Raw genomic sequence first — 25,396 nt, 5'->3', positions numbered from 1 at the left:
CTTCTAATACTGGTTTAGCAGTGATGAACTACTTCTGCTTTTTCTTTTCTGGGAAATTTTATCTCCTTTTGATTCTAAATGATAGCTTTCATGGATAGAGTAATCTTTGTTGTAGGTCTTTGCTTTTCATCACATTTTTCATAAATATTTCAGGTCATTCCCTTCTGTCCTGCAAAATTTCTGTTAAAAAAAATAAGCTGGCAGTCTTATGGGAGCTCCCTTTTACATAACTCTTTTTCTCTTGAACATGTAAGACTCTATTTGTCTTCAACTTTTGGTGTTTTAATTATGGTGTGTCTTGGTGTGAACCTCTAGATCCATCTTGTTTTACCTTGTTTGGAACTCTGTGCTTCCTGGAATTGTATGTCTGTTTCCTTCCCCAGGTTAAGAAAGTTTTTAGTCATTTTTTTCTTCAAATAGTCTTTCAATCCCTTTCTCTCTCTCTCTTCCTTCTGTGACCACTATAATGTAAATGTTTTCATGCTTGATGTTTTCTTACGGGTCCCTTAAACCATCTGAACTTTTTAAAAATTGTTTTCTTTTTGCTGTTCCAATTGTGCGTCATCCAGATCGCTGATTCAATTCTCTGCTTCATCTAACCTGCTATTGATTCCCTGTATTGTATTCTTCATTTCAGTTATATATATTTTTTAAGTTCTGAAAGGTTCTTTTTAATTTCTTCCATCTCTTTGTTTAAGTTCTCACTGAGTTCATTTATTCTTCTCCCAGGTTCACTGAGCATCTTATAACCAGTGTTTTGGACTCTTTATCTGTTGCATTGTTTGTCTCCATTTCATTTATTTCTTCTTCTGGAGTTTTGTCTTGGTCTTTCATTTGGGACATGTTTCTTTTCTCTTCATTTTGGCTGACATTCTGTGTTTGTTTGTTTGTTTATATTAGGTAGATCTGCTACATCTCCCAGTCTTGAAAGAGTGGCTTTATGTAGAAGGTGTCCTGTGGGGCCCAGTGGCATAGTCCTCCCTGGTCAAAGCCAGGTGCTGCTGGGGTATTCTCTCTGTGGGTCGTGTGTACCCTTCTGTTGTAGCTGGACCTCAATTGCTGCTGGCATGTCAGTGGGTTACATTGACCCTCATGCTGACTGGCTGTAAGGGTTGGCCATGACTATAGTGGATGAGCTGTTGTATGGTGGTTGATCCCACAGAGTGGGAGTTGCTTTAGCAGGTATCTGGTATTAGCCAAGGCTTCCTTTAATGGTTGTGGAGCAGGATGGGTGGTGCTTGGTGCAGTCTGAGGCCAGATATTGTGTGTGTTGGGTCTGTATCCTCTCGGGAGGGGCTCTGATGCAGGCTAAGATCAGCTACCACTTGTGCTGGGCTGGGGGCCATGTGGTAGGGTTTACAATGTGATCTGTAGCCAGTTGCAACTTGTGCTGGGCATTGAGGCAGTTGAGAGAGGCTACATTGTGAACTGTGGCCAGCTGCCACTTGTGCCTGGCTTGTGTCCACTTAGTTGGAGCTGTGTTACATGCCAAGACTGGGCACTGCTTATGCCAGGCTTGGGGCCACCTGATGGGAGTTACAGTGCAACTGGAGGCCAGTTGCCACTTGTTATGGGCTTGAGGCTGTTTGAAAGGAGCTACAATGAATGTCAAGGCTGGTTACTGCCTATGTAAGGTTTGTGCATTTTTAAGAGTGTTTGTAACATGTGACAAGGCTGTCTCCCATTAGTGTCGTGTTTGTGGACCTTTGAGAGATTCTGCTCCACGAGCCAAGGGTGGCCACCACTTATGTAGGGTTATCAGGCTCTTGAGAGAATCTGCAGCACAAGCCTAGGGAAGCTACCACTCATATAAGGTTTGTGGACTTTAGAGAAAATCCACAGCATGAGCCGAGCCAGGGTCCTTGTGTAGAGGAGCCACTGGAAGAGGCTTCAGCTTGATGAGCTAATTGGACGGGATGGAGTCTCAGGGAATAAACAGGGCAGGGCAAGTGATGTTAGCAAGGGTAATGGAGAGCATACATTTTGCACCCACCTGTGGTGGGCTAGCTAGATGAGTGGAAAGAGAGCTCAACAAAGGAACAATGGCACTTGCCGGGACTTACGTCCCTTGAGAGAGCTGTCCCAATTCCTGATGCTACAGTACTTGCCTTGAAGTTAGTCCCTTTAGATTTTCCACATATATCCCTGGTGCTTTTCAAGCTACTGACCATATGCTGGAGCTTAGAGTGAGTTTGTGAGCAAGTAAGTTTGAATGTGGGCCCTTTAAGAGCAAGACTTCAGTCTCTCGCAACTCTTTTCCTCTTTCAGATGCAATCCTCACTGGTTTTCATAGCCAGATATTATGTGGACTCTCCTCTTCTCAGCATTGGAATCCTGAGCTTGGGAGCCCAGTGTGTGGCTGAGATCTCTCACTCCTCAGGGGGACCTCTGGGCCTATATCTACCTCCAGTTTCTTAACTGTCACACATGCTCAGTCTGCATCTCTACCTTTCCTACTCACCTGGATGTGGCTTCTCCTTTATATCTTTCCTTATAGGAATTCTTTTCAGCTAGTCCTCAGGTGGTTCTCAGTGATATCCTAAAATTTAATTGTAATTTTAATGTGATTATGGGTGGAGGTGATCTCAGAGTTTACCTACTCCACCATTATGGTTCTGCTTTAATAACTTCTTGAAAGCATATCATCATATATTTCCTTCTGCGAAAAATACTTTCATGTGTATTGGCTGTAAGCGAATCTAGCCTGTATCAAAGATTTTCTGGCTTTCGAATTCTGAATTCTGCAAGCAAGCTTCCTCAACAAAACAACTACATTTGAAAACAGCTCTTAATGTCGACCTTACTGTTTCTTGCTTTATGGCCTGAAGACATAACAAGACAAGCATCCCATAGCTACACATTGTGAATAATTTTTGTGTACACTGAGAATTCTCATTTTAATGTGGTCAAAATAATTTTTTTTTACAATTCAATGAGTTGTTTTTCAATTATAGTTGGCTTTCAATAATAGTTTCAGTTGTACAGCATAGTGATTAAAGCTCAAGTAATCACCCCACTAACTCTATTTCCCTTATTCCTCCTTACATATTTATTATAACATTGTTGACTATTTTCTTTATGCTACATTTTGTCTCCACAACTATTTTTGTTAATTATCCATTTATATTTCTTAATCCCTTTGTCCTTTTTCATCATTCTCCCCAACCTCCCTCCCATCTAGTAGCCCTCAAAATATTCTCTGTATCTATGAGTTTGTTTCCATTTTTGTTGTTATTGTTGCTTATTTTGTTCTTTAGATTCACATGTATGTGAAATCATATGGTATTGGTCTTTTTCCATCTGAATTACTTCATGCAGCACAATATCCTCTAGGATCATCAAGGCAATATCTTTTTCCATTCTCTTTCTTTTAGTCTGTGTGCACCTTTTAATCTGAAGGGAGTCTCTTGTAGGCAGCATATGTAGGAGTCTTGTCTCCTTATCCATTCAGCCACCCTATCTTTTGGTTGGAGCACTTAATTCTTTTCCATTTGAGGTACTTGTTTATAGCAATGCAGTTATTACCATTTTTTATTCATGATTTTGCTATACTTTTTATGTATGTATGTATGTATGTATGTATGTATGTATGTATGTATTTATTTTATTATGGTAACATTGGTTAACGAAATTCAATAAGTGGCAGCTGTACACTTTAACAGTAAGGCATATATAGGTTTACACTGTGTGTTCATCTTCCATAGTTAGATTTCTTTATTTCACCACATAATTGACCCTCTTTATCCTGTCTACCACCCACCTTGATTACCTTGAGGTTCATCCATGTTGTCACAAATGGCAGTATTTCATCTCTTCTTAAGGTTGAGTAATATTCCATTGTATATGTGTACCACAGCTTCTTTAGCCAATCATCTATTATAGGATACTTCAGTTGCTTCCATGTCCTGGCCACTGTGAATAATGCTGCTATGAACATTGGTGTGCAAATATCTTTTCGGATATGAGTTTTCTAGTCTTTGGGGTAAATACCCAGTAGAGAGATTGCTGGATCGTATGGTAGATCAATTCTTAGTTTTCTGAGGAACCTCCATACTGTTTTCCATAGTGGCTGTACCAATTTTCAGTCCCACCAGCAGTGTATGAAGCTTCCTTTTTCTCTGCATCCTAACCAACAGTTGTTATTACTTGTCCTGTTGATTATAGCTATTCTAACAGGTGTGAGATGGTATCTCATTGTGGTTTTGATTTGCATTTCCCTAATAGCTAGCAATGTTGAGCATCTTTTCAAATATTTGTCGGCCATTTGTATGTTCTCTAGGGAGAAGTGTCTGTTCAGGCCCTCTGCCCATTTTCTGATTGGATCATTTGTTTTTTTGTTGTTATTAAGTCTTATGAGTTCTTTGTATATTTTTGATATTAGGCCCTTATCGGAGGAATTGCTTGCAAATATAATTTCCTATTTGGATGGTTTTCTCTTTACCTTGTTGATGGTTTCTTTTGCTGAACAGAAGCTTTTTAGTTTGATGTTGTCCCATTCATTTATTTTTCCTTTGACTTCCCTTGCCTTTGGAGTCAAATTCATAAAATCCTCTTTAAGTCCAAGGCCATTGAGTTCAGTTCCTATGTTTTCTTCTATGCATTTTATTGTTTCAGGTCTTATATTCAGGTCCTTAATCCATTTTGAGTTAATTTTGGTGTGTGGTGATAGACAACAGTCTAGTTTCATTCTTTTGCAGATGGCTTTCCAGATTTCTCAGCACCATTTATTAAAGAGGTTTTCCTTTCTCCACTCTGTGTTTTTGTCATTTTTGTCAAAAATTATTTGCCCGTATAAATATGGGCTTACTTCTGGACTGTTGATTCTGTTCCACTGGTCCGTGTGTCTGTTTTTCTGCCAATACCACGCTATTTTGATTACTGTCACTTTTTAGTAGAATTTGAAGTCAGGCAGAGTGATGCCTCCAGCCTCAATCTTTTAAAAATAATTTTAATAAGAATTCTGATATACAGTCTGATTTCTTTCATATTCGAGAATAACTATCACTGTGGCTTAAGAAAACACTATCCGCCTTACCTTTTCCTTGCACATAACATACTTTGCTTGAAGGTTATGAGGAAGACATAATGTAAGGAGTGAGTGAGTTTTCAGCCCTAGAGTTTTGATGATTTTAAAAGAATCCTCACCAAGATAACTCATCCTGGCTTCCTATTCCACCTTTTATTGAATATAATTATCACAGCTTTGGAAGCTCATCTGAAAATTGGTTTTAAGCTGTGACATCAGATTTTTCATGTTAAATAACCTTTATTCATCATCTTGGTGATATATCAATAAGTAAATTTGATTAGAATTCTGGACATTTGAGGAGAAGGACTGTGGAAATTAAAACTTCTCTCCAAACCACACCTAGGTTTCTGTATTTTTTCATACCCAGCATTTTTCATGGACTCAAAAATCGTAGAACGCTGCACCCTAAAAATTTTAAATAGCAAATTAAACATGAATAAAAGTACCTAGAACTATCACTTCTAGAAAGAAACCTGGAGAAAATGTGGTAAATTTTACAAATATTTAAGGTCTTGAGCATTTAACAAAGATAGGCAGAAAGGCCCTGGGAGATTAAGGTCAAGGGGAATCAACTGTTTAAAATAGTTCTGATTTAGAGCTTGCAAGCAGAAAGGCAAGACTCAAAAGAAAATGAAATAACAAAGTACTCCTACAGCACACTAGGTTAAAAGAAGATGAAGGAGTATTGTCATGGTAATAAGATAAAGGGCAGGTTTTTCTCTTTCCCAAAAAGAAAGAGAAAAGCTGCTTTTGTACACAGGTCTCTTCTAGCTTTGCTCTAAATTTAAACTAATCATTTTCATTCCTGAGTGCACATGTGTGTACATACACACATATATGAACACATTCATTGTTTAAGATAAAATTTAGTTTAACCCTCTGAAACTCTAATCCTTCTCCAATAACACATCAGGTGTTTGGGTATTAGAAAAAGGAGAGGTGAATGGAGTTGGATATTATTAGAAAGCTAGACCTAATCTAAACCTAGAAAGACTTAAAATCTTACATCTAAACCATCTCAATAGCATCAGAAAATAGAGTACTATAAAACAAAATAATTCATCAGTTTGTATAAACTAATGAACTAGGCAAGCCTAAGAGACTGAGAGAAAGTATTAAGCATGGTAGCAGCCATATCTAGGCAGAATGAAGTCAGAAATGTACACATGTATGTATATATGTATGTATGTATGCATGCATGTAAATGTGTACATATATTCATTCAATAGATATCTGATTAGTATGTAACCTGAATATATAGAAACAGTATTACCTAGCATGAAACTATGGAAAATATGAAAAATAATAAGACAAAACACTTTGTCTTCTTCAAGGCATCTAAGATTGTTTTTGGGTGGTGCATGGATAATTCATTTTATTTAAATTGTTATATATATTTGTTATATACCAAAAAAAATACATATGTAATATATTGTAGTAGGCTGAATGGGGTTTCCCAAAAAGATATGTCCACATCCTAATCTTCAGAATCCATAAATGTTACCTTATTTGCAAATTTAATTAAGCTAAGGTTTATGAGGTGATTATCCTAGATTATTTGAGTAGGCCCTAAATTCAATGAAAAGTGTCCTTAAAAAAGGAACAACACAGAGACAAAGAGAAGAAAGTCATGTAAAGACCAGGCAGATATTGAAGTGTTGATGCCATAATTCAAAGAACACCCACATTTACCAGAAAGTGGAAGAGGCAAGTAACAGATTCTCCCCTAGAGCCTCAGGAGGGATTGTGGCACTGACAACCCTTCGACTTTAGACTTCTGGCCTCTAGAACTGTGAGAGAATATTCTGTTGTTTTAAGCCACCCAACCTGTGGTAATTTGTTACAATAACCCTAGGAAAATAATGCTCCACATCAAACCAAGAATTCTCCAGATTGCTTGGGAGAAAACTAATATAGGTATTTATTTTTAGCTGAGCTAATTTTTAAATAGTAAGTAAATAATATCGGTGATAAGGAGTGACATCAAAAGCATGGTGGCGTGAGGGATCTCCCCTGATCTTTCTTGAAATTGCAACAAGATTGAACACCTACAATCCAACAAATAACACCCAACCTGCACACAAGCATGTCTGAGAGATCTGCACATCAGAGCATCTGAAGGTGGGCCAATCATGCAAGTCAGAGAAGTGTAAAGAGAGAAAGAAACAAAGATAAGCACTGTGGAACGCAGCCCAGAGCTCCCTGCAAGTTGAGGGAAAGGAGGAAATTAAGCAAGGATTTTGGCTCTCTGAAGCCCCAGAGTCCTGTTTGAGTGATCAACATATTACACACAGCAGAGCCCAGTGATCAGGGCAGAGACCAAGCTAAGAGGGACAACAGCTGTGTCTTAGCAACCTCCATTGCCAGGAAAAAAGCTGAGTCATGGAGACTGGCCACCTCCCTCCACCATCCTAGAGTGAGCCCTCTACCTCCTACTGTACCCTCCCATAAGTAGCACCTAGTCCCAGGAGAATTTGTGCAACCAGAAATGAGACATACACTGCAGCCATTCCCAGTGATGGGCAGAGATATAGAGGGTCAGCATTATTGGAAAGAAAACAGCCACATACCGCTGTCTTCACCCAATCCACCCCACCACCACCCAGTCAAGCTGGCTCTGAAGGAAGCAGCCCAACATTGCATCTGACTGTTGGGACAGTACAGGGACTTCAGGGCCTTTTCAGAGGCTTGGACCCCCCAATACCCTTCACATTATCCCATGGGGTTGGAACCCTGGGACTGATGCAACCTGGTCACAGAGGAGACTCATACCTCCCCAGAGAATAAAGGGCATTCTTTTTTTTAAATTTTATTTTCTTAGTTTCAAGTACACAGTACATTTGTTAGACATTTATATAGTTTATAAAACGATCCCCCTAATTGCTCCTTCTCTCCTCTGGTTTTCCACTGAGCCAATATATTAATGCCAACTGCATTCTCTATGCCATGCTCCCCATCCCCATGACCATCTATCAGCTACTAATTCGTACTCCTTTAACCCTTCACCCCATTTTCCTATCCCCCCAACCCCCTTCCCCTCTGTCTGCCACCAAATTGTCCTCTATATTTGTGAGTCAGTTTTTGATTAGTTTGTGCTTTTTGATCCTTAGATTCTGCATACAAGTGAAATTGTTGGTGGGATTGCAAATTGGTACAGTCGCTATGGAAAACACTCTGGAAGTTTCTCAAAAAATTTAAAATGGATATATCTTTTGACCCAGCAATTGTACTTCTGGGTATTTATCCAAAAAAAACCCAAAACAATAATTTGTAAAGATCTATGCACCCCGATATTCATGGCAGCACAATTTACAATAGCCAAGATATGGAAGCAACCTAAATGCCCATCGACGGACTACTGGATAAAGAAGTTATGGTTCATATATACAATGCAATATTACTCAGCCATTAAAAAAATGAAGTCCTACCATTTGCTATGACATGAATGGACCTAGAGGTTATTATGCTGAGTGAAATAAGATAACGGGCATTCTTAACTTCAAAGCAGAGATCCAGCAGGCTTGGGCAGTTCTGGAGGATTGCGCGCCACCTACTGGAAATCAAAAAGAAAAACCTCTTCTTATCAACCTGCTAAAGAGAGTTCACTACATAATAAATTTTCTTTCTTTCTTTTTTTTTTTTTAAAAAAGCAGAGTACATTCCCATTAATACTTAGGTGAAGAAATAGTCCATCAAACACCATGAGCAATCAAACTGACAAGGTAGCTCAGAAAAAAAAACCTGTGCAGAAATTAGCTTAATGATATAGAAATATATGATATAAATGAGAGAGAATTTAAGTTGCACTTCAGAAAAACCTCAACGAGATGCAAGAAAATTCTGATCGACAGTTCAAAGAACTATGAAACAAAATCAACAAATAACAGGGATAATTTACCAAGGAGATTGAAACTCTAAAAAAAAAAATAAAAATAAAAAACCACAACAAATAGAACTCTTTGGATGAAAAACTCATTAAAAGAGATGACTAATGGACTGGCAAGCTTAGGAAATAGAGCTGACCAGATAGAGGAAAGAATTAGTGATATCAAAGACAGAAATCTGGAAATGATGCAGATGGAAGAAGAGAGAGACTTTGGAGTGACAAAAGAAAGAAAGAACTCTACAAGAAATATCTGACACCACCAGAAAGAGCAATATAAGAATAAATGGGCATAAGAGGAGGAGAAGGGAGGTATAAGGGAACAGAGAGCATATTCAAATAGTCAACAAGAAGTTCTCAAAGCTATGGAAACAACTGGATACTTGAATCTAAGAAGCAAACAAAATGCCTAATTATCTTAACACAAAAAGGCCTTCTTCTAGACATATTATATCAAAATTGTCAAAAATAAATAACAAAGAAAGAATTCTCAAAGCATCCAGGAAAAAGCAGACAATACCTTATAAAGGAAAACCCATTAGATCATCATTGGACTTTTCAGCACAAACCTTACAAGTTGGAGAGAGTGGAACCAAATATTCAAACTATTGAAATAAAGAAAGTACCAGCCAAAAATAATATATCCACCAAAGTTCTCCTTTAGATATGAAGAATAAAGACATTTTCAGACATACGAAAGCTTAGGGAAAGACCTGCATTACAGGAAATACTGAAGAGGGTCATTCTACCTGAAACGAAACAATAAAAAAATATATAATTATGAGTAAAATGACTAAAAGGCAGACATAAACAGAAAAGTATAATCCTTATTAAGAACAAGGTTTTATATATATACCTTTCCTTTACATAAACTTAATGGTAACCACACACAAAAAAATCTAGAACTGAGACACATAACATAAAACAAGAGAAAACAGAGATAAAAATCATAGAACACTACTAAATGAAAATAACAGAAGAAAAAGGACAAAGAAAAAATAAAGACACCAAACTACCAGAAAACAAAATATAACATCGCTGTAGGAAACCCTCGTATTTCAATAATCACTCTAAATGTAAACGTACTGAACACACCAATAAAAAGCCATAGAGTAGCAAATTGGATCAAAACCCAAAACCCAAACATACGTTGCCTTCAAGAGTCACATCTCAGCTGCAAGGACAAATACAGACTCAAACCAAAAGAGTGGAAAATAATACTCTAACCAAATGGAATCCAGAGAAAAGTGGGTGTAGCTTATATCTGATGAAATAGACTTAAAGATATAAAAGGTTCAAGAAGAGAAAATGATGGGCACTTCAAAATGATAAAGGGACCATAGATCAAGAAGACATAACACTCATCAATATTTATACTCCCATTCATGGAGCACCAAAATATATAAAGCAACCACTAACAGAACTAAAGGGAGAAATTGATAAAAACACAATTATAATAGGGGACATAAATATCTCACTGTTACTATGGATAGATCATCCAAACCAAAGATCGATAAGGAAATATCAACCTTAGGTGGCACATTAGACCAGTTGGACATAATTGACATTTACAGAGCCTTTCATCTCCAAACATCAGATTATACACTCTTCTCTAGAGCACATGGAACATTCTCAAGGATAGATCATAATTTGGGACACAAAACTAGCCTCAACAAACTTAAGAGGATTGAAAGCATACCCAGCATATTTTCTGATCATAAAGCTTTGAAATTGGAGTACAACTGCAAAAAGAAAGCAGGAAGAACCACAAATATGTGGAGATTAAACAACATGCTACTGAAGAATGACTGAGTCAGAAAAGAAATCAGAGGAGAGATCAAGAAATACATGGAAACAAATGAGGATGAAAGTACAACGTATTGGAACTTTTGGAACACAGCAAAAGCAGTAATAAGAGGAAAGTTCATATCATTACAGGCCTATCTTAAGAAACAAGAACAAGCCCAAATAAACAACTTAACATTACATCACAAGAATTATGAAAAAAAGAACAAATGAAGTCCAAAGTCAGCAGAATGAAAGAAATAAAAATTAGAGCAGAATTAAATGAAATTGAGAACAAAAAGACAATAGAAAAAATTAATGCAACAAAGAGCTGGTACTTTGAGAAGGTTAATAAAACTGACAGAGTCCTGGCTAGACTCACTAAGGAAAAAAGAGAAAGGACACAAATAAAATCAGAAAAGAAAGAGAAGTTACAACAGATACCACCAAAATACAAAGGATCATACAAGAATACTATGAAAAATTATAAACTACCAAATTGAATAACCTAGAAACAATGGACAAGTTCTTAGAAATATACAACCTTCCTAGACTGAATCAAGAAGAACTGGAAAATCTAAATAGATCTATCAACAGTATGGAAATCGAAACAATTATCAAAAAGCTCCCCAAAAGTAAAAGTCCAAGACCAGATGCCTTCACTAGGAGATTCTACCAAACATTCAAATAAGATTTAATATCTATTCTTCTCCAATGTTTCTAAAAAACTGAAGAAGAGGTAATACTTCTTAACTTATTTTATGAGGCTGACATTATCCTGATGCCAAAACCTGGTAAAGATAACTCAGAAAAAAAAAAAAAAAGAAAACTATAGACCAATATCTCTCATGAACACAGATGCAAAAATCCTAAACAAAATACTAGCAAATCGAATACAACAACACATTAAAAAGATTATATATCATGATCAAGTGGGCTTCATCCCAGGGGCTCAGGGATGGTTTAAATATGCAAACTGATTGTGATATACCACATAAACAAAATAAAGGATAAAAATCATGTGATTTTATTAATAAATGCAGAAAAAGCATTTGACAAGATACAGCATCCATTTGTGATTAAAACAGTTAATAAAGTGGGTATAAAATGTATAAAATTTGCCATATATGACAAACCCTCAGCTAACGTCATACTTAATAGTGAAAAATTAAAAACCTTCACTCTAAGATCAGGAATGAGACAAGGCTGTCTGCTATCACTACTATTATCCAATATAGTATTGGAAGTCCTAACTAGAGCAATCAAGCAAGAAAAAGAAATAAAAGACATCCAAATAGGGAAAGAAGAAGTCAAATTGTCACTCTTTGCAGATGACATGATTCTTTATATAGAAAATCCTAAAGACTCTACTAAAGGACTATTAAAAGTAATAAACAAGTATAGTAAAATTTCAGGACACAAAATCAATGTACAAAAATCCATAGCATTTCTATACTCTAACAATGAATTTTCAGAGAAAGAAGAGAAAAAAGAAATAATTCTCTTTGCAATTGCAACAAAAAGATTAAAATATGAAGGAATAAACCTAATAAAGTATGTGAAGGACCTATATACTGAAAACTGTAAGACATTATTGAAAGAAATTGAAGAAGACACAAAGAAATGGAAAGATATTCTGTGTTCAAGGATTAGAAGAATCAACACACTTAAAAAGATCTTATTACCTAAAGCATTATACAGGTTTAATGCAATCCCTCCCAAATCACAACAGCATTCTTTAAAGAAATAGAACAAAAAATCATCAGATGTATGGAAGCACAAAAGATTCCAAATTGCCAAAGCAATACAGAGAAGAAAGAACAAGTCCAGAGGTATCACTCTGTCTGACTTCAAATTATACTACAAAGTGAAAATAATCAAAACAACAGAAACACAGATTCACAGACTAATGGAACAGAACTGAGAGTCCAGAAATAAACTCCCATATACATATGGGCAATAGTTTTTGACAAAGGAGCTAACAACATACAATGGAGAAAGGAAAGCCTCTTCAATAAATGGTGCTGGGAAATCTGGAAAGCCACATGCAAAAGAATGAAACTAGACTGCTTTCTATCACCATACACCAAAATTAATGCAAAATGAATCAAAAACCTAAATATAAGACCTGAAACAATAAATTGCATAGAGGAAAACATAGGTACTAAACTCATGGACCTTGGATTTAGAGAGGATTTTATGAATTTGACATTAAAGGCAAAGGAAGTCAAAGTAAAAATAAATGAATGAGACTATATGAAACTGAAAAAATTCTACATAGCAAAAGAAACCTTTGACAAGACAGAGGTAACTATCTGAATAGGAGAATATATTTACAAACAACGCCTCTGATAAGGGGCTAATATCCAAATATACAAAGGATTCTTACAACTCAACAATAAAATAAACATACAATCCAGTTAAATAATGAGCAGAAGACCTGAACAGACACTTCTCCCAAGAAGACACAAACAGCCCACAGACATGAACAGATGCTCAACTTCCCTAGCTATTGGGGAAATTCAAATCAAAACCACAATGAGATACCAACTCATACCTGCTAGAATGGCTATCATCAACAGGACAAGTAATAACAAATGTTGGAGAGGATATGGAGAAAAAGGAAACCTCATACACTGCTGGTGGGACTGCTAATTGGTACAGCCACTATGGAGAAAACAGTATAGAGGTTCCTCAAAAAACTAAGAATAAAATTACCATACAACCCAGCAATCCCCATTCTGGGTATTTACCCCGAAATCTTGAAAACATTTATCTGCAGAGATATATGTACCCTGATGTTCATAGTAGCATTATTCACAGTGGCCAGGACATGGAAGCAACTGAAGTGTCCTATGATAGATGACTGGATAAAGATGTGGAACTTATATACAATGGAATATTACTCAGCCATAAGGAAAGATGAAATACTGCCATCTGCGACAACATGGATGGATCTTGAGATTATCATGGCGAGTGAAATAAGTCATACCAAAAAGTTGAGAACCATATGATTTCTTTCATATGTGGGATATAAAACTGAAAAACAACAAACTAACATGACAGAGACTCATGGACATAGATTAGTTGTTACTAGAGGGAACGGGGCAGGGCGAGGTAGATGGGGTAAAAGGGTCAAATATTTGGTGACAGAAGGAGATTTACCTTTGGGTGGTGAACACACCAATGATGTATTATTGAATTGTACATTTGAACCCTCTTTGATTTTATTAACTAATGTCACCTCAATAATTTTAATAAAAATATTGACTATAAAGATATGGTAAAATTTGTGAAGGTGGTACTTAAATAACTGAATTTTGGGAGACAATAAGAGAACAGTATTAAGCAGAGCCACATGAGTGACTAATACAAATTATTTAGTATTCCAGGAGTTCAAATGCACTAGAGATTATTGAAGGTTGGGGTTATCAGTGAAATTATTATAAAAGAAATGGAATTGGAATTTGGGCTCTATGGAAAATGTGGGATTTGGTAAAGTAGATGGGCTGATTGAAGCTCATTCCAGGCAGAAAGAACAGTGTGGGAAAGGTATCACTAAGAACTTTTCAGAAATGTATGATCTAATTAGATAACATTGCAGAAATATTGTTAATTTTCTTGAGTGTAATAGTGTTGATGTTGCTTATGTAAGAGAATTTCACTATCTGTAGGTGATGCATGCTGAATTATTTATGTTTGCAGTTTCCTGATGAAAATTACTTTCAAAAGGGGGGGGGAGAAAGAGAGAGAGAGAATATGAGAATATATTAAACTTTGTGAGAATATTAAGAATATTAAATTGAGGGAGATATATATAGTAGAACATAAACACTAAAGCTGCGCATATATTTTGTCTATGAAATTGTACTTTTAGGAAATAACTTTCTAGTTATTTAGTAATCACTAGAAACTGGAAACAAATGGTAAGTGACAACCAAGTGCTCATTTGATATATGGTATGGCGATGTAGGAATTCAAAGGGGAAGAAGCATGCATGTATTGAGCTAGAAAACCACCCACCAATCCTACCTCATGACTTAAATAATATAATAAACCGAAACAGGAGGCTTTTGCTAACTAAGATGTTGCCAGCATTGTATTGTTTTTGAATACAAGCTCTGGACCTTTGTGCACTGTAACATAGCCAGTGTTCTCTGGCCATGTACCACAAGCACCTTTGTTTTACTAAAACCAAGGCAAGAAACAAAAAACTGCACAGATCATCTACTATCCAGAATTTCTACACACTGAACCAATTTCAATGTGCTTTCAAATTCTGGAATCTTAGTATACTTAAACAACACATGGAAAGACATTTTTGGAACTGTGGTTAGGTGCCCTGAGATTTAAAAATAATGCAACAATGCATGCTTCACAATATTTCACTGAGTATTTTTTATTACAAGTCCAATAGATTTTTATCTAACACATGTACTCAGCTTCTTCTTAGTCACACTTAGTCACTGTGACTAAGGACCAGTAACCAGATGTTTTGCAATAATTAGTAAGTTTTGATGTGCTAATTGTCCCTAAAGGGCAACAGCTACAAATAGGTTAAACAAGATCTTAAATTGGGTTTAATATCATTAAAACTGTGCAAACGCATCTCATACATATGCATATGTAACTTAAACAAATTCAATTGTATACTAAAATCAAAACATTTAATAATTAAAAATATTTTTTTATAAAATATTACTCCTAAATGTAAACCAGACACCTTATCTGGTGACTTAAGTAAAGAAATATATCGATACTGGATATACAAAACTGTATACTCAATGTTATAGGCAATTTAATAGATTTTCAAGTGTAATTATGACTTTATTTGGGTTTCACTTATGCAATGACTTTAGAACTCAACCCTGAGCAAAATGGGACTTCCACATCTAACACAGAGTGCTTGGTTGTAAAAAACATAATCTGTTTTGAATCCTTCTGGGAGTGTGCAAGTTCACAAATTTCTTATTTATAAAATTGGAAGATTGAGAATACCTATCTGTGATGGTTAATTTTATATATCAACTTGGCTGGGACACAAACATTCTGAATGTTTCGGCGAAGGTGTATTTTTTGTTGAGACTAACATTTAAAACGTTGGACTTTGAGTAAAGCATATTACCCTCCATAATGTAGGTTGGCTTTATTCAATCACTTGAAGACCTTAATAGGTAAAGGCTGACCTTCTTCAAGCAAGAAAGAATTCTTCCAGCAGCGTAGACTGCCCTTGGACTCAAACTGCAACTTTTTCTTGGCGCTCCAGCCTGCCAGCCTGTTCTATTAGATTTTGTATTCACCAGGATTCCACAATTATGTGAACCAACTCCTTAAAATCTCTTTCTCTTTCCCTCCCTCCTCCTTCTCTTTCTCTACCACCCGTCACTATACATAGATACTGAGATATACACATTCTGTTGGTTTTGTTTCTCTGAAGAACCCTGACTAATACACTATCCAAGAGAGTTATTGTGAAGATTAAATAAGACAACTCATTTAATCTTTAGAGTGCCTGAAATATAAAATATGAAATATGAAATAGCGCTAGATAAATGGTTGTTGTCGTATACCAGGTGTCTAATCTTGCCCCTATTGCTTTGATCCCAGAGGCTATGTTTTTAGGCCAGATCTATTCCATATCTGAATCTGAAACTCAGTCATTCAGGTACTTCTTGGAAATCTCCCTTTCTTCATCCCTTCTCAGTCTCCAACATGTTGTTAGAAATAACAATGAGCTTCAGCTCTATAATGATCACCAGGCACTCAACACTATTATGGCACAATATTAGTATCTCATTTTCTGATAACCGACCTGTTTCAACACATGCATTGAGCCACCTTCTGAATTAAGTTGGACCTCCAAGTTGCTTATGAATTGATCCATATCTGGAAAAGAGACAAGAGAAAGACAAGTTTAAAATAAGATCTAACTCACTACATGCATATGGTATCCATTTACCCTTGGTTATACCAGTTTGTCTTTCATAAACATTATTTTTCAGGACTTATTAGATATTGAGAAGTCAGTATTTGGACAACATTCTAATTTATATATTCTATTCATCAGATGGCCCTGACTTGTCCCCAATAATAATTAGCTGTCTGTTCCCCTCAAATTCTATATGCATGTGAATCTGTTTTTTCCAATTTTTCTAACCTACCCTACATCCATAGTAATATCAGTATAGCTACATAGTTTTCAAAATGCTCCCCTTCTTGGCATAGTTCTCATTCTAAGGAGTTCCATGCTCCTGTATGGATATTTACTCTAACGAATTTGTTTACACATCAGTGTTAATTCTCTCTAAAGAAGTATTTTATCTCTACCTCTCTTAAACAGGCAGAATTAATATGAGCAGTCTTCTATTTCCTTGTTAGACAGATTTTCCTCCTATAAAAAGAGACTTGGTGGCCTCATTCAGCTGCCCTGCACCATCACAATCAATCCTACCAGAAGCACATACCAGCACCTCTTCAACCAGATTTCCTTTTATCTATCTACACTCTAATCTCACTAGAGAGGAAAACACAGGGCAAGGAAGATGAATCCACAGCTTGCTTATTACTTAACTGGTCAGATTTTAGATCACCTAGGTATCTTCAAGTCAATTACAATTAGTTTTCTCATTTATGACCTGATTGCATTTCAAAAGGTAGTCCATAAATCAGTTTATTGCTTTGGACGTCAAATACATTTACCCATAGAAATATTCATTTTACAGGTCACTTCACGATAGCCATTTAAAATCTAATGCAGTTAAAATACAACAAATGCACAACTAACAAGAATATAAAATTGTAATACAGCCACCCAAAAAGCAAAAGGTAAACCTTAAAAATATATATATTTTGTTTGTTGAAAGTCAGGAATTGAGGAAGCCAGTCCTACTTAAATGGCAATAACACACACAGAATCTTCTGTTGAGATTATGAGAAAACTTCTGGGCCACTATCAAATAGTTTGGAGAATGCTGACACTTTAAAATATCTCCAATTTTATCTCAAAATGCATAGATTTTCTTTTCTTTAATCCAAGTATAAGAGTGGAACTGCTCACACATACATCCATCATTCACCAAATATTTATTGCATGATTACTATGTGTCAGAGGTTATACTAAGCATATTGTTATCAGTTTTAGATCTGGGGCAACCAGACATAGAGAGTCAGCAAATGTAGCAAAGAGCACTGACCTGGGAGTTAGATGCCTAAGAATCACATTCCATAATCTTTGTCAAGGCCTTTTTCTTTCTAAGCCTCAACCTCTCCATTTAGAATTAAAAGATTTCAAACTGTTCCCTGAAAAGGTCTAAGGCTTTTATGAAGCCTCTGGGGTGGGTGGGGTTAATGAAGGAAGTATGGTAAGGAATAAGCACAGAAGCCAGATGCAGAAAACTCTGATTTCCATTAGACTGTAGGCTCTTTGCAGGCAGAGATTTTCGTCTTTGATGTTTTCTTCCAGTGATGTATTTCAAGGGCTTAGAACAGTGCCTAGTACATGGTAGGTGTTCAATACATTTCTGAAGGTTTTTGATGACAGTGACAGAAAAGAAGAATGAGGAAGTGTGTTTTCACAAGTACAAGAATTGGACACGAATGAAAAATAATTTAAAAAAATAGAAAGGTTATGTATATATAAGAGATGTTTGAGGTATAATTAACTATGAAGTATGAGGTGCCAGAAAGGGAAGTTTTTTTCTGGCTTGAAGGAGGAATGAAAAAGGAGATGAGAGACAAAGATGAACAGACCTTGAGATAATCGTACTAAGTGAAATAAGTCAGACAGAAAAAGTTGAGAACCATATGATTTCACTCATATGTGGGATATAAAACTGAAAGCAACAAACAAACAAGACAAACAAAACTCAGATAGATAACAGTTTAGTGGTTACCAGAGGGAAAAGGGGGAAGGAGAGGTAGAGTATGGTAAAGGAGGTCAAATGTATAGTGATAGGAGATTTGACTTTGGAGGGTAAACACACAATGCAATATACAGAAAATGTACCATAGAATTATACACTTGAAATCTATATAATTTTATTAACCAATGTCACCCCAATAAATTTAATAATAAAAAAAGGAATGTTAGGTCAGATAACTCTCATGCAGTGCAGAGGGGCATCATGAAACCAGGAGAATTTGCCTGATTGCTGTCAGAAAAATCTGTAGGAGTATGGAGAGAATTCTGTTCTTCTCTATTCACATATTCTTCAATTACACCTTATTATTTCTAGCTGGAACAATTTACAAGAGCTATCTCCTATCTGGTTTTCTTCAATTACTATGGATTATGAGACAGCAGGGTGGAGGAAGCAGAGTGACTTTGATAAGCGATTTAACACCTAAGAACCTCAGTTTCTTCATCTACCAAGGGGAAGAGGGATGGTATGAATTTAATAGGGTTAATGTAAAGATTCCATGAATTAGTACAGGTAAATGCACTTAAAACAGTTCTTGGCATATGAAAAGTTCTCAATGTAATTAGTTATTATTATCATCACCACTATAATAATTGTTGATTGACAGAATCTTGAGCTCTGGCCCAGAAGGATATCTCCTAGTCATTAAACAGGTCCTTTATAAACTCAATGTGCTCACAAACCTTCTCCATCTTTTATACTTACAATCACAATTTTTAGCACCGCCATAAGCCCAGTCTTAGTCTAAAAACCCAAGGCTCACCTTTGACTCCTCTCCCTTCATCCCTAGCCAATTTGGTTATCAGCTGCTATAACTCTACTGCCGAAATATCTCTTAAACCTAGCTGTTCATCACCTCCTAGTTACTTTCCTTTCTAGTCCATACTCCATGTTTCTATTCAAATGTGGTAAAAATGTGTGGGATCTGGAGTGAATGCCTAGGGTCAAATCTTGGCTCTGCAACTTCTTAACAATAAGATTTGGGGCAAGTTTTCCCACCTCCCTGTGTTTGTTTCCCCATCTGTAAAATGGGAATAATAATAGTATCACCTCACAGGGTTGTTGTGAACATTTGCTAAGTTAATACGTGTTCAAGTGCTTACAACAGTATCTTGCAAAGAGTCATTGTTTCCCTCACAATTAGGTGAGCCCCTCAGTAGTGACCTAGACTTGTTTCTCTGTATCTCTATATATTATCAGAGTATCTCCTCTATACAATGTGTTAATGTCCAATGAATGATCATGAGAATAAGAAAGGTTATTTAATAAAAATAGTATAATATTAAATATTAATATTTTTTAAATAGAAATAATCAAGGAGTCTAAAAAATACTTCTTGTACCATCTGTATCACAAATATTTTAGTCGAATGGCATAAGGGGGATAGCTGATAATTAGGAATGTCTCAGCCAGTTTTGGTTAGTACCCTCTCACCCAAAGGACAGTTGATTGGAACAGCCATTAGATTCCTAGACAACACTCTAAATGTTAGTAGGAGTAAACATAGAGGAAGCTATCAGGAAAGTATATAACCTTGTCTTTAAAAAATGTTTATTTAATATTTAGCCAGCTAAAATTTAAAACTGAAGGAATTTAGGACCTACAGAATGGTCTTAAAGAAAGCTCAGTTGTTTTTTTTTTTTTTTTAAAAGGGATTTTATAAGCCTTTTGCTTTTCTCTAGAGTTGGAGTTGCTGCTCTAAATGTCTGGGACCAGACAGCTGCATACATAGAATCTGTGAGAGAAGTGGTAAGAAAATACCCAAGGGGGTTAGGGTATGTCTTGGATTACTGTGATGTAAATCACACAAGCAAGAGGGATATTCCAGGGACCATGACCATATAAATTTGATAAGATTATAATGTTACCCAGTTTATTTTGTTACACAAGTGGCATATTCCATAGTGGTCTGCTTGTTTTATGAAAGTGAACACTACCTCTAAGGGACAAGAGCAGGTGGCTTGCTAATAAGAATGCATCTCACCCTTTGGCCAGCCCTGAGATGGAAAAGATGTCTAGAGATGAAGCAAGAATTTAAACTTTTAAGGAAGCAAGCAAAGCAGAATTATTAGGGCCCACGACTTCAAAAGAAAGTCAAGTATTGGGAACCCTGACACAGACCTAAGAAGGTATCTAGTGTCTTAACAAGACAGAGCATTTGGACAACACCAATAATAATCTCTTGTGTGTATCTATACGGCTTTACAGTAGGGGAATAGACAGCTTTCATATTCCATTCCCATTTTACAGATAATTAATTTGGAAGCTCAAGGTCACATAGTGTAGAAGTGATGGAATCAGAACTGGAACTCTTATCCTCTGACTCAGATTACAGTGTTTCTCACTACTTTCTAATATCCCAAATCTGGTGAGCGCCTTCTTTCTAAAAAACAAAACAAAACAAAACAAAACAAACTCTCTACTAAAAGAAAAACAAGTTTAAGGACAACAAACTATAATCATTTGAAAGCTCTTGAGCAGATATCATTCACTTTTAGCCACTGAGCTATAAGAAATGCTGGAACTGTTGAAAAATGAACATCAATGTTTTAGAGTTTTGAGATTATATGTACTTTTAAAAAAGTATTCCCTATTTTTTTAATATTAGAAAAAGATAAAGAACAACTAGAGTACACATATATTTTTAGATAGTTTAATTGTATTATCTTCCAAGGGAATAGAGAGTAGCTTGGGGATGGGCCTCTGGAAGAACTTTCAAGATTGAGGCTACTCTGCAGCATGACATTAACAGTAGAATGGTGATAAAAGAACAATAATTACCAACACTCACTGAGTATTTACCATGTGCCAGATACCATTCTGTTAAAAGAACAAATACTCATTAAAAGAACATATACTCATAATTCTAAGAGTGGACACATTATTTCCCCATTTTTAAAATGAGGAAACTGAGCACAGAGAGATGAAGTAGTTTATCCCCAAATCACCAAGCTACTAAATGGCAGAATGAGATCTGAATCTCAGAAGTCTAGCACTATAATGAAACTATAATGCTCCCTTGACCCAGGTGCCAGTGGGATTCCCCCAACCTCTGACTGAAACAGATCACATGATGGAGGATAAATGGTTGCTAGAAACAACTACCTAATGAAAGATCCTCCAAGTTCTCTCATTTCCTCCAAATACGGTCACACCTATCACCATAGGATCTATAGGAAAACCTAAACTCAAAGAACCCCTACTTGCAGCATCTCAGCAGGTAGCTCACAATGACTTTCTTATTCTAAAGTCTCAAAATACACAAAATCCGGAGAGTATCTAAGACTTAGTCCAAATTATAAGACCCACCACTGGAGCAGGTACTCAGAAGTGGCTCCAAGACAGGAAACACCTGCAGCTTGCCTTTTCAGCTTTCCTGGAATGAGATTAAAGGAAGTAGGGGCCAACTGGAATGCTAAAAAGAACATGAATTTAAGAAGAGAAAACATATTACCACAAAAATAAGTGAAGACTGACAGAGAATACTGTGTGAATGATAATAAAACAATGAAATTGAATATTGCATCATTACTATAATAGCGAGCTAAGCTTGAAGTAGTGAAGTAGTGTGAGGTAATAAAAAAGATAAAGTAATAAGAAACACCAGAAGAGAGCTGTCTAACTCTAGGTAAGCCATTTGATTTTTCTATGCCTCTCATTTGCAAAATGGAGATACATCAGCCTAGCCCTGCCCCCTCAAATGGTTGTTATGAAAACCATCGTAATAACACATGTAAAAAAAATTTATGGGCTGTAAATGTGAACTCTTTAAGTTTTTAGAATTACTTTTGTCAGAACATCCAAAAATAAAGTACATAAAAATACAGTCACATTTTAAAAATCCAAAACATTCATAAAACACTACCTATCTTATGATTTTTGATACATTTATCTTCATTCTTCCACGAGTTCATGTTCTATAGAATCATCCACATAGCCTTCAGTGCTTTCAGCCATTTTCTTTTCCCTCAGATGCTGATGTTAAGCCCCATTTTCTTTTCCATGAAAAGAAAACAAATATTCATGGAAGAAAAATTCTTTAGAATGTGCTAGAGATTAATATTACTCATTCTGGAAAAGATGAAAGTTAGAGGGAATGATTATAAAAATCTAAAACTAGTAATACAAGTAGATTTGAGGTTCAATGAACTGTAGGCCTATCAGTTCTAATTTAATCACCAAATCATTGAATAACTTTGGACAAGTCTCATCATTTAATGCAGAAAGTGGAAATAACTTCTGCTCATTTACCTCACAGGATCATTGTGAGGATCTATTGAAAGAACAAATTTAAAAGTGTTATATAAATATAACCTCAGATTTCTAGAATGAGTCACTTGAATGTACCCCCATCAAAAAGATAAATTTATTGTTTTCCTTTTATAAATATTATTAAATTGTTGGGGTGACACTGGTTAATAAAATTATATAGGTTTCAAGAGCACGATTCTATAATACAGCATCTGTATATTGCATTGTGTATTCACCATCAAAAATCAAATTTTCTTCCCTCACCATATTTTTGACTCCTTTTACCATTATTTACCTCCCCCTAACCTCCCTTGCCTCTGGTAACCCCATTCTGTTGTCTGTGTCTATGAGTTTTCTGTTTGTTTGTTTTGTTTATTTGTTGCTTTCAGTTTTATATTCCACATGAGTGAAATTATATGGTTCTTGACTTTTTCCATCTGACTTATTTTGTTTAGATAATCTCAAGACCCATCTATGTTGTTGCAAATGGCAGTATTTCATGTTATGGCTGAGTAGTATTCCATTGTATATGTGTACCACATCTTTATCCAATCATCTATCAAAGGACACTTTGGTCATTTCTATGTCTTGGCCACCACAAGTAATGCTGCAATGAACATAGGGGTATATATGTATTTTTACAAATAAATGCTCTCAAAATTTTGGGGTAGATATCCAGAAGAGGGATTGCTGGGTCATATGGTAATTCTATCCTTAATTTTTGAGGAACTTCTACACTGTTTCCCACAGTGGCTGTTCCAATTTACATTCCCATCAATGGTGTGTGAAGGTTCCTTTTCCCCACAACCTCTCCAACACTTGCTATTACTTGTCCTGTTGATGATGGCCATTCAATACATGGTGAGGTGATATCTCATTATGGTTTTGATTTGCATTTCCCTAATAGCCAGTGAAGTAGAGCATCTTTTCATATTTGTTGGCCATTTGTATGTCTTCTTGTGAGACACATCTGTTCAGATCCTCTGCCCTTTTCTAATTGGATTGTTGTTGTTGTTGAATTGTATGAGTTCTTTATATATTCTGTATATTAACCCCTTATTAGAGATGTAGCTTGCAAATATCTTCTCCCATTCGGTTGGTTGCTTTTTTGATTTGTTGATGGTTTCTTTTACTGTGCAGAAGCTTCTTAGTTTGAAACAGTCCCATTTGTTTATTTTTGTTCTTACTTCCTTTGCCTTCGAGGTCAGATTCATAAAATCCTCTCTAAGACCAAGGTCCATAAGTTTGGTAGCTATGTTTTCTTCTATGTATTTTATTGTTTCAGGTCTTAAATTTAGATCTTTGATCCATTCTGAGTTAATTTTTTGTATGGTGGCAGATAGCAGTCTAGTCAAAACAGTATGGTATTGGCAGAAAAACAGACACACCGACCAATGGAATGGAATGAAGAGCCCAGAATAAACCCACATATATATGGGCAAATAATTTTTTACAAAGGAGCCAAAAACATACAATGGAAAAAGGAAACCCTTGTCAATAAATGGTGCTGGGAAAATTGGAAAGCAACATGAAAAAGAATGAAACTAGGTAAATTTATTTTTAAACAATAATTAATCTTGCACACAGTAAAATGATAGAACCAATATTAAAAAGTGCCACAGATAGAACTAATATTAAAAAGTTTAAATAAATAAATAAATAAATAAATAAATAAATAAATTAATTAATTAAATAAGTTAAAGAAGGCATTGTGAAACAATGGGAAAATATTTTAGCTAGGACCTGGAAGATCTGAGTTCTAGTACAGGCTCCCCTGTTATCTAGCTGTGTCATTGTGAGTAAACTACTTAGCCCTTTTCAGGCTTCTTCTAGTTGTTACATTCTATGATACATAGTTCTATGATAAGTACATGGATGGAAGATCTATAATACTTTTCTAAGTTTCTGGTTAATCTGTGAGGCTGGTATCAAGAAGGATAATTAGGTTCTCCACAAACCATTAGGTTAACTTGAGCCTCACTCCCACAGCACTGAACAAAACCAGCTTTTTATTATGTATGATTTTAAATGTATACAAAAGTAAAGATGACCTCCCATGTACCTATTCCCAGCTTCAACAATATTCAGCTCATGAAAAATCTTGTTTCATCTGTACCCCCAACTGACTTCCCCTTGACCTCAATGGCTATTTTTAGGCAAATCCCAGATATCATGTCATTTCATTCCCATGGCATTTCAACTGGGACATTTCTGTGAGGTAGGCACTACTGCTGATTACTCATGATTACACACATGAGTAAATAGAGGTTCAGAGAGATTAATTCCATGGTCACACAGCTGGTAAATTACTGGGATTTGAACCCAAGGATGATGTCCAGCGCCAAACTCTTTTTCTCCCTTAAAGTAATTGCAACTACCTTGCACTTTGAATAGTTTGATGATGTTGAAAATAATAATAATAGAGGTGTTTTCATACCTTAGCAGTCAGCTGTACTATTGAATATTTGCAAAGAGTATTAAAAGATTCACACTAATTGCGATGCTCATTATCAGACAAAACCTCTAGGA

General features: G+C 35.9%; 1 protein-coding gene across 3 annotated transcripts in view; it reads right to left on the bottom strand.

The window, feature by feature from the left end:
* KLF8 (Kruppel like factor 8) overlaps positions 1–25,396 on the bottom strand; it is a 239,265-nt gene that overhangs the window by 30,690 nt on the left and 183,179 nt on the right. For all 3 annotated transcript variants that reach the window (XM_011385057.2, XM_023525941.1, XM_023525942.1), the window contains one exon: positions 16,510–16,583. In XM_011385057.2, the coding sequence (XP_011383359.1) occupies positions 16,510–16,581 (72 nt within the window). In that variant the 5' untranslated portion in view covers positions 16,582–16,583. The remainder of the gene's footprint in view (positions 1–16,509; positions 16,584–25,396) is intronic.

Source organism: Pteropus vampyrus, unplaced genomic scaffold, assembly GCF_000151845.1.
Source record: "Pteropus vampyrus isolate Shadow unplaced genomic scaffold, Pvam_2.0 Scaffold651, whole genome shotgun sequence".
NCBI classification, from domain to species: domain Eukaryota; kingdom Metazoa; phylum Chordata; class Mammalia; order Chiroptera; family Pteropodidae; genus Pteropus; species Pteropus vampyrus.
Note: the sequence above shows the minus strand (reverse complement) of the source record. Positions and strands in the feature narration are given on the sequence as shown.